The sequence below is a fragment of the Triplophysa dalaica genome, chromosome 4 (genome assembly GCF_015846415.1).
Source record: "Triplophysa dalaica isolate WHDGS20190420 chromosome 4, ASM1584641v1, whole genome shotgun sequence".
In the NCBI taxonomy this organism is placed as follows: domain Eukaryota; kingdom Metazoa; phylum Chordata; class Actinopteri; order Cypriniformes; family Nemacheilidae; genus Triplophysa; species Triplophysa dalaica.
In genome coordinates, this window is record NC_079545.1 from 2,539,466 (window position 1) to 2,550,880 (window position 11,415).

Sequence of the window (11,415 nt, forward strand, 5' to 3'; positions counted from 1 at the left end):
CCACGGGATTGTTGAATGCTTCAATCTGATTGGTTGACAAACGTTCTATGGAAATGCATTAACTATCGTTAAATGCACACCTAAGACGTATCATTGTCGACCGCATTACAGTTCCAATTCACTTTACTGTTAATGGAAATACGTTGTATGTAACATGTCATTGCGTTACATGCATACGTGTCTGACTCGCTAATGCATTCGTGTTTATAATACGCCCGTCTGTTCGGCCCAAGCAACCATTCCGGCCCTATACGTTAGCAGTCCACCGGGAAAAGTTCCGGTTCTCCAGATGGCCAGTCGGCCCCTGGTCTCGGCCAAAGGCCGCTGGAGGGATTGCCGTTCTGGACTTTGACAGAATCTCAGTCCAGTCCGCCCCTGCACCACGTAACCGCAGTGGCCCAAGCTTCCGAGTCCGTTCACTCTAATGGACGCTTGAATTGAGATGCGCAAGAAAGTAGTCCTAACATCTACAGCATTGTAAAGACGATAAGATGACAAACGTTGAAATGAAACATTGAACAATGTCCTGTGGTGTGGTAACAGTGGTATAAGCGGTATAATTGACTCTGGTCCGTTTATTCTGGTCCAATTATTCGAAAGTTCGCCTTGCGCCATGTTGTTACCACCTCGGGTTGTGCATTAACTTTTGAATAATTGAACGGCCCGTCGTCAATTACTCCTTACTAAAAATAGCTCTATGTCTGTTATACCAGCCATTTAAAAGGCTCTGTAATGTTAATGAATATATACCAGCAGTTTTTACTTCCTCCACGCAACAATTTGAAGCAAACCTTCTGCGCTGTGATTGGCTGGATTAGTTCCACTGTTGACCATAACGAGATCACTTGCCGATAATATCAAGCATTGAAAATTTTGTAGCGTCTGGGATAGGTCGAGATAGGATAGCTGACCTGCTTATACTTAATGACATTCAGCGACCGATTTGGTCGCGATCCGAGGGTTTTGTCGCAGACCTTGGAAATCTGTCCAGGACAGCATAATCCAGCCAAAAATCACGAAGCGTGAGCTCCATTAGGTAACTCTGGCAACAGCTCTTGTTGTCTGTCCCATGATGTTTCCTCGATTCTCCCTGGGCGTTATTTCATCGCCATGCCAACTGCATCATGTGTGTGTGTGTGTGCTGGGGTGTGTTTCACCACATTGTAGGGCAAAACACAGTTTGAGTGTATCCCACCCATCATTTCTTGATTTACTGACTTTCCACAAGTTACATCCGCTCTTATAACAACAAGCAACCAGTCAGTGCAACCCGAGAACTAAAAATAAGCAAATCAGATCATTAATCAAAAATGAAAGCTGAGACACAACAGAGACATCGGGTTGGCAACAGGTCGAATGCTGATGTTATCAAATGGCGTGATCGGCAGGTTGGTTGCATAACCATATCTGACGTTCCTAGAAAAAACGAGCAGGTGTTTTCAATACATTACAGATCAGGGAGGCGATGAAAATTAGGTCCTTGGTAAAATGAACCATCATGCTTTTCAAAGAAAAGGAAGGAATTGCAGGATATTCCTGGAATGTTTAAGCCTCTTGTGTGCTGACTCAGAGCAAGCGTGTTCTCAATGGGACTCATTAATCCATCAGGTGTTCGTTCACTCAGGAGGTATAGAACATGTAGTGGCAAACTGAACGCTCCCAAGGGTTTGTGAAGCGTTGCCTGAAGGTAGACATACAGTACATACCAAACTATCCTGAATTCATGGCCTGGGGTCAAGAGAAAACTGGCTCACATGATAAATGCACTTTTGCCTTAGTTTTCTTCACTAAAAGCGAATTATGCAGAATGTATTTGGATGCAGCCCAGAATCTTCAGGATTCCTCAAACACCACACGATAGAAAGAAGGTTCATCTGGAGCTCTTGCTCAACTCACACACGCTTGGAAGAAGCGTCATGCGAACACACAGCATGTGAGGAACCTGGTGAGCATGCGGTTACACAAAGATATTGGATTCTCTGGAATGTGAAAGAGATCTTGAAGTCCTTATCACATGATCTCCAAGTCTCCTGACTTTCTCATCATCAGAAACCTTCAGATGAGCCAATCAGAGCCTTACATAGACTAAATCATGCAACGTTTATTCTCTGAATCTAAATTTGATTCTCAGATATTTAAGTCAATTAGATAAATGGATAAGTTTTTGTAAATGAGCCCTGCAGAATTGACAGATGTTGAGGACCACCCACTTTTTCATCACATCATCAGCGGCGCTTCACGGGACCAGACGGTCTTTGATGAGCTTTTTTCTGTGGTTTTCATTTCCATGGCAACAGTTATTTCTCCAGTTGGTGGATCTCTCCATAACCCTGTGCATTTGTGTTTTGGACATGTGGTAGGCCTACGTGATTGAAGCCATGGTCTCCCTCAGCTCGCGTGAAATCATAGGTCTCTGGAATCTATCGGAGGAAGTCTCGGACTGTCACTTCAAATGTCTCTTTCTCAGTCAAGTACACAGCTGGCCCCAGACCTGTTCTTACTGCAGGCCCGAATCAACCAATAGACCTTGACACTAATTTAGATGAAAGTGCAAAGTTGCTCTTGCTGTACAACAAACCCTCTTATCCGAGACTGTATATGTGTCATTTAGGCATTTACGGAGCCTAAATGACACATATACAGAGTAAATGTATCAAATTTAAAAGGATTTTCTAATCGAAACGTTTTGAAAAATTAACATTGGCTAATATCATAACCTTAGTTCTGCTTAAATGCCAATCAAATAGCCAACAAAATGAACTCCACATGACAGTGCATCCAGAAGTGAGACTCTCATTTATAGACACGGGTAAGAATGTTTAGAGGAAGTAATGGGCCATTGACATTCTGAGTTCTGTGTAACAAGTAGAACAACTTTTAGCCTAGAGCCTTTCACTGATAACAGAATAAAAGGTCATGTAATTGCTCAAGTGTTACATAATGGAAATTCCAGTCATGTTTCGTTTAGCTATCATCTATTCTCAGGTGTTTTCTAAATAGGAGAAATAAAAACACAAATGTTAATGTTTAGCATGAGTGATAAGCCAAAACTTTTACACTAATATAACTAAACATAAAGTGTTAAAATTAAAGACTTGATCATTTGGTCATGAAAAATATCAGGAATCTTAAAGAATCGGAGCAATATTTCAGAATTTCTTTGCAAAGTTTGTAACCTTGTTAAAGGAAAGTTCACACAAAAATGAAAATTCTGTCATCACTTATTTTTCAAACAGATATTAATCACAAGATGCCGCATAAGTAACTGTTTCTATGGGCCACTATACGTAGGTCATCCCCCATATTGGAACGGTGCGAGCGGGTCCGTTAACATCAAATTAAGTATGTATGATTATGAAAACATATTTATTGTTGTGTAACTCAAACCTTATATCTGCTGCACTAACACATGACAGCGACGAAAGGTTATCCCATTATTGGGGAATTTAAATCTCCGTCGTTTCACAGCCATGGCTGCGCAGTGCAGTGTTGAGGCACTGTGAGTGACGGCACTGGACCGTTCCAAAATGGCGGACACATCTACGTGCCTGGAGCGCTTGAATGCAACATCTAGTTATTTACATCTATGGTTTCGAACCTGTACACAAAGGGAAATACATAATACAATATTGTCAATTTTTGTTCTGTTAATCACAAATGAAGATACAGTATTTTAAAGAATGTAGGAAAGTAGTTCTGGGCCAGTTTTGACTACCTTTGTCATTTTTCTTAGTGTGGTAGTCAATGGTTCCCCAGAACTGAAAATGACTAACATTCTTCCAAATATCTTCCTTTGTGTTCAGCAGAACAAAGTCATTTTTACAAGTAAATGGTGACAGAATTTTCACTTAAATGGTTGAACTATTACTTTAAAATCAGGAGTAATTTTCTACAAATGTATTATAAAGCAAATAACAATTCTGATTTGTTATTTTCATTATTAAAATACAACCCGGCCATGTTCTTGACAGCTTTCTTGAGATCCACCCATCCAGATACTCGAAGGCAGGACAAAGATCAATATTCTTGCACGTGAGAGTCTGTCCGCTGCATTCATAGCAACACCCAAGCAACAACTTTGCATTTGCTGCTATAAACTGCTAACAGGCCTTTTAATAAGCTTGCATGCAGAGTTGAGTCATTCTGGTGACATGTGCAGACATGTTTGGTTGTCATGGTGAGATCCCAGGAGCTGATTTGCATGTGAAGTGAGCTTGTGATTTGGAATGCAGGACAGAGGACGGGTTCCCATGCAAATTCAATGCGACACAAACCACAGAAGTAGGCATATTGTTGTGCGTTTCTTCGTTTGAATAGGAGTGTATCTACATGTGGGTTTGTACAAACACATACTCTATGTTGAAACCACATGCCGTGGGAGAAGCAGTGAGAATGTATGTGACTCTCCCAATGACACAAGAATGATGTTTTACTATAACACACCCTTTCTCTCACTCTCTTTATCTCTGATTCTCTTGCTTTCTGTTTCTGTACTTCCGGACACAGACCTTACACTGAACATCGAGTGACTTTTTATCTTAAAAAAATGATAAATCAACCTTAAAATAAAACACTGAAATGAATGAATATACCAGAAACTACACAGGAGCATCAATATACAAAGTTATTAATATGGTATAAGCTTAACTGGAAAAATAGCATTTAGTAAATAAAACAGGCTTACACGATAAACAACAAAAGATACATAATAGGGAGTATTTCCAGTGTTAAAAATCATTTTAAATTAAAGTTATAAGATGTTTTAAGATATAAAATCGTTTAAGTTATGAGATTTAGATAAATCCTTGGTTTAAATATATTATTTTCTTATTAGTGCATAAGTGTTAGGTTCTCAATTCAAAAATATGTTTTTTTATATTTTCAAATCTATAATATCTCTATAGATTTGGTTTTCAGATTAACAAAAAATAAACTTTTAGACATATCTTTGAATTTGTGGGTGTGGAAATGGAAATTGGGTGTAGCAAACTTCGTATTAAAGTAATGATGTTAATTTTCTGATGTTGTGTATCTATGGTTTCCATCCGCTACCCTGTGGCCTTCTTTTCACCATTACTGCTCTTAACCAGAGGAGGAAAGATAAGAAAGTTATTCAGAGAATTTGAAGTTACCACGCCTAATACTCATATCCACACCCTCATGTCATAAAAGAGTCGAAGATTTAATTTCAATGCCAAACTGCAACCTAAAAATATACGTTAAAGTTTTAAACCTGAAACACAAAAACATACATTTGGAACGCGGATTTGGAACTGAAAATAAAACGACTTTTAACCAAAGCAATTTCATTTATTCTTTCTAAGTACTTTAGTCAAAGTTTATTTTCATATTTATTGTTTGTAGTGATGCACCAATATTTAGATTTTGGCTGATAGCGATAACTGATCATTCTTTGAAGTTGGAAGCCAATAAATTAAACATTTTTATAAACCTTTTTCTAAGCATGAAACAAAAGATAAAAATTGGAGAACTGCTTTTATTTCCAAAAATTTAAAATTCATGTACCACTCCTACTTTACACTAGGTAAAGATTCTTGAACTTTTAAACTTTCTGGTATTATGTTTATTTAATAAACAAATTTTAGATGTTCTTCCAGTACTGTACTGTACGTTAACTGTGAGCAGCTTGCACCCGAAGTGGTTTAACCAGAGGACATGATTCATCATTTATCAGCTTTAATATACTGATTTTATTATCGGGCCATTACCGATAACATAAAAAATACAGATATGGCCGATAATATTCCTAATTGTTTATGTACGATTATATTTTCAGTCAGCGTACTTTTGAGTCATGTCCCATCAATTGAGAATGACTCACAATAAAGTTTCTGTCACAGCGAGATTTCTGACTTCAGTCTGACTGCATTGTTAGGAAACTATGTGTCAAAAACATAATGTGCAACTTTATAAAAGTTACAGTACATTCAGAACTGCACATGTGACGGTAAAACACCTCAGATCTAATGTGCATTAAAGACACAAAAACTGACATCAATGAAGACTTCACATTAAAACAATGAAAAACGCAACTAATGGTATAAGATGCTGTACACTAATCTTATCTTTTTTATTTACTCTTATCCTCACAATAACATCAGACCTGAATATGAAAACTTATGTAACCAAAACACACAAGCCGAGCAATAAAATCACATCTGTCAGCACAGCGAGATTAACACAGACCACACCGTCAAAAGAAAATCAAAGGCCTCTCTCTCCCTGCCTCTCCTGAAACCACACGGAGTGGAATGCAGACGAAGAAAAAGAAATAAAAACATCCGTCCGGCCACAATGACCTCTCTTGATGTTGAAATAATGCATGAAAAATGATGAGATTCACTTTCAAAGCATCTGGTCATAACACCCTGTTTGGACAGGAGGAGAAGCGGAATAAAATAAGCTTAAGTCATTGTTTTAGCGGTACAACACCTGGTACTGCACTTTTTTTTAAATCACCCTGATTTGGCTGACGATACATTATAGAGCCGACAAAGTCCAAACTACAACATGAAATTGTACTGATATACGGAGGTGTAACCATGAAGAAGTCATTGGATTCAGCACAGTACAGACCTCTGCCCCACAAACTCATGGCCCTGTAATGTCAAAGCAAACCACGAACAATCAATCTGGCTCAATGTCAGCTCATAAATGAATAAACTGAGCCAAGTGCATGAAATCTGTTATAATCTGAAGTTGTTTATGGTGCGATAGAGATTGTAAGACCTGATCTTGGATCCAGGATCGCACACACAGCATGGGCATGTCCAGGCAATGGCTTCAATAATGATGCACGCTCAGGTGTAAAAGATAACAGGTCACTTATTAAAAGGGGCTCTAACCTTTTTCTGCTTAAAAAGTATCACGTTTATAAGGGACAGTTCACCTAAATAAAAAAACGATGTCATTGTTTATTCACCCTCATGTGGTTGTGAACAAATGTGACCCTTATTTCTGTAGAACACAAACATATTTTCAGAAATCACTCATTTTGAGAAATGTTTTGTCAATGGAGCCCAGTGTATGTTTTGTTGTTAACGTTCTTCAAAATATTTGTGTTCTATAGAAAACGTCGTACAGGTCTGGATTGACATGAGGTGGTGCAATGAAATCATTTCTGTGTGAACTATCCCTCAAGTAATACAAAATAATTCAAAATAATACACGCAGTTCAAAATAGTTTTATGGTCTTAAAGTGATGAAACAGATATAAGTGTATCATTTGTTTCTCAATCTTTTTTGAGGTCATTCATTAGTATCAATGACACTTTCACATCTATTTCTGTTATCTAGGGTATGCATGTGTTCATAAGGAAATATGTGTTTAATACATATTTCTTAAACTGAATCATTACCAAAGAAATATACTGCTTTTATTTATACTGCAGAGTACAGTACTCTGTACTAAAGAGAGGACAACAGCGCACTCTAGTGAGTAAACGTGAGTACTACAGGATAAAAAATGCACAGCTGATCATTCTTCCAAAATATTTTTTTATCGCTCTGAGAATTATTTCAGTCCGGTTGAAAAAATCCCCACAGTGACTTAAGGAATAAAAATAAAATATATTATGCACCTATTGTACAGCAACCACTAATACATTTAAAGGGTGTCGAGCAGCCGTGTGTCTCTGTGTGTACCAGTTCACAGCCCACCTGGAAAAAAGTGTGGCCCGTGTGGTGTTGATGAGTCTAATTTATCCTCAGATGTGCCTGCATGAGTGTTTGAAAAAAAGGTGCGAGAGTGTCAAACTACAAGCTCATGAAATTGCACTTCATGTGCTTTACACAGTCCAAGTTTGGTCCGTAGCTGTAATATTGTGTCACAAAGCATTTCTGAATAATAAACATAATAAACTGTATGACATAATGGAAAATTTCCCCATTTAAATGTACTGTATTATGTACTGTTATTATATACATCCAAGACTGAATTAGTAAAACTGATATGTGATTTAGCGTTATTATTGGTACAGTATTTGGCCGTTTAGAGATGATCAACACTGGCACGATTGGTTACAAAAGTGGTGATTACTGCAAGTTTGAAAATCTATAGATATATTTACTTTTAATACATTTGGCTTCTGACCAATGTTTCAAAATTAACTGGTTAAACAAGAAGAAATATTAGCCAATGGTTAGGAAAAATAAACTCAGTACATGCAGAAAACAAGAAAAAAAACATTATTTTTCTAACCCCATTGGCAGATCATTTGTATTGTTTAATGCAATCCACCATTTCGATTTGAGAAAATTAGACTTAATATTGTAATTCTATTTCTTTGATTTAAGCGTTTCTACATATTTGTAATGAAAGACATAAAGAATAAAGACATAAAGCACTGTGCTCTTTTTAATAACACTTTAAAAATGTTATTTCTTCCTTAGATTACGTCTTCTTCCTCTTTATTTTTTTCTAGTTGCCAGTAAAAATATCTAAACATTCTTAAATCAAGATAATTTTACTTTAGAGGCAAAATGACCACAGAGTTGTCTGTTCTAACTAAGAAAAAGCTTATGTTTAAACTAGGGCTGTCAAACGATTAATCATAATTAATCACATCTAGAATAAAAGTTTGTGTTCGATTAATCGAACCGAGAATAAAAGTTGTGTTTACATATTCTCATGTATTTATTTATATTTCCCAATAACTTAAAGTATACATCAATGTTTACTATTTTTTATATTTTTCTTAAATGTATTTATGCATGTTTGTGTATATATATATATATATACACACAATTAATAGGCACGGTACACTGACTTATATTATGTAAACACAAACTTTTATTCTTTATGCGATCGTTTGACAGTCTTAGTTTAAACATAAAATATCTGTAAGAAGAATAAACTTATTAATTAAGTACTTAATAAGGAGGTAAATCCTAATCTAGACATTTTTTTTTCATAAAACAAGACTTAATATTGTTTGCTAAACATATATTGGTTTAAGAGTGTTTAATTGTTCTACAGATTTAATTTAACAAGATAAAAATACTAAGCGAGCAGTTCATTTTTGTTGCCTGATATGCAGTATGATTTCGAGATAACAGCAATATCGACCACATATATATTCTGTATATATCAAGTTGTTTACATTGTTGTAAAGTTCAGAGCATTTTTTCCAATGTACTCTTCAGCACGAGAAAAATATCCTTATTTCAATATGTTTATTATGAGAGTATAAGTCAAAGTTACTCACCTCCGAGCTCCAGTAAAGAGGCCTTGAGTACTCAGTCCGTCTCCTGATTAGACATTCTTTGACTGTGTAGACTCCTCTCTCTCCTGCTCCAGCGTCACAGATCGCCAGTGTGGACAGTTCTTGCATCAGATCTGACTGACTCACCGATCTCCGCTGCCTCGACAGTGCAGACGTGCATGTGTAACCGGTCCTCGAAGGTGAGCGTCCCCTCAACCCATTCATCCGGAGAACCGGCCCTTTAACCTGCATACGACTGGAACTTTCGCTCCGACGGGTGATGTGGGGGTCTGAATGGGGTGCAGGTCGACCTCGTTCAGGCTCTTGAGGGAAGAATGGGAAACCTCGGTCGAGGCAAGGGCCGGGTGTAAGGTAGCGGGAGGTAGAAGGTGCATACCTGGAAAGCTGGGGCTGACCACGGACGATGTATCCCAGGGTGCGGTCGTAGGGGTTGTAGGAACTGTAAGGGCTTAGGAGAGTGGAGCCGGTGGTGTATTTTGAGGGGGAGTAGACTGGAGAAATGACCAAGATGTAAAGAAGACAAGTTAGACGCAAGGATGAGATAATGGAACTGTAAACTATAACGTGACTGAAACAAAGTAGAATTTACGTCTTGCTTAAACACAGAAGCTTCACGAAGAGAAATGACAAATGGCATTGTCTCATCTTACAGTATCAGTTATGTGGGAGAAGGACGTGAGTATGCTTGTATCATTTAATCGCACCGAGAATAAAAGTTGTGTTACATATTCACATGTATTTATTTCTATTTCCCAATAACTTAAATTATACATCAATGTTTACTATTTTTTATATTTTTCTTAAATGTATTTATGCATGTTTGTGTATATATATATATATATATATATATATATATATATATATACACACAATTAATAGTAGCATTTAAGCATGTGCACCGACACTCATGGTTAAGTTAATATAAAAACTAAAAAGTAATTTACTAATGGACTGTTGCCTATTAAAGCAACCTCACTGTGTGTTCCAACAGACACTGTTAATGTAACATACAGCAGTTACAAAAACACTGCGTCAAACACACACTGGTATTGTAACATGTCTGCATCAAACTCACACTGTTTCTGTAAGAGAACTGTAAACACCATCAAACAACAAAAATTCAAAAACACACTGTTACTGTAAGATAACTATAAACGCAATCAAACACACATTGATGCTGTAACATAACTATAAAACAACATTAAACACACACTGTTAGTATACGATCTCTAATAACACATTTAAACACGTACTGATACTGTAAGAGAACTATAAACCTTTAAACACAAACGGATATTGAGAACTATAAACACCATTGAACACACATTGATACTGTAAGATGACTATTAACACCATAAAACACACACTGATACTGTAACATAACTATAAACACAATTAAACACACTGATACTGTGACATATTTATAAACACCATCAAACACACACTGATACTGTAAGAGAACTATATACAACATCAGACACACACTAATACTGTAAGAGAAATATTAACACCATCATACACACACTGACACTGTAAGAGAAATATAAACACCATCAAACACACACTGATACTGTAAGAGAAATATTAACACCATCATACACACACTGAGACTGTAAGATAACTATAAACACCATCAGACACACACTGATACTGTAAGAGAACTATAAACACCATCAAACACACACTGAGACTGTAAGATAACTATAAACACCATCAGACACACACTGACACTGTAAGATAACTATAAACACCATCAAACACACACTGACACTGTAAAAGATATATAAACACCATCAAACACACACTGACACTGTAAGAGAAATATAAACACCATCAGACACACACTGATACTGTAAGAGAAATATAAACACCATCAAACACACACTGATACTGTAAGAGAAATATAAACACCATCAAACACACACTGATACTGTAAGAGAAATATAAACACCATCAAACACACACTGATACTGTAAAAGAAATATAAACACCATCAAACACACACATTGACACTGACACTGTAACATAACTATAAACACCATCAGACACACACTGACACTGAAAGATAACTATAAACGCCATCAAACACCACTGATACTGTAAGAGAACTATAAACACAATCAAACACCACTGATACTGTAAGAGAAATATAAACACCATCAAACACACA

The 11,415-nt window shown here is 36.7% G+C and overlaps 1 protein-coding gene across 3 annotated transcripts in view; it reads right to left on the reverse strand.

Annotated features, from left to right (window-relative positions):
* usp2b (ubiquitin specific peptidase 2b) overlaps positions 1-11,415 on the reverse strand; it is a 30,995-nt gene that overhangs the window by 17,081 nt on the left and 2,499 nt on the right. For 2 of the 3 annotated variants that reach the window (XM_056746570.1, XM_056746571.1), the window contains exon 2: positions 9,228-9,736. In XM_056746570.1, the coding sequence (XP_056602548.1) occupies positions 9,228-9,736 (509 nt within the window). Of the gene's footprint in view, positions 1-9,227; positions 9,737-11,415 lie in introns of those variants that run through there. The other variant, XM_056746572.1, reaches the window with a different exon arrangement.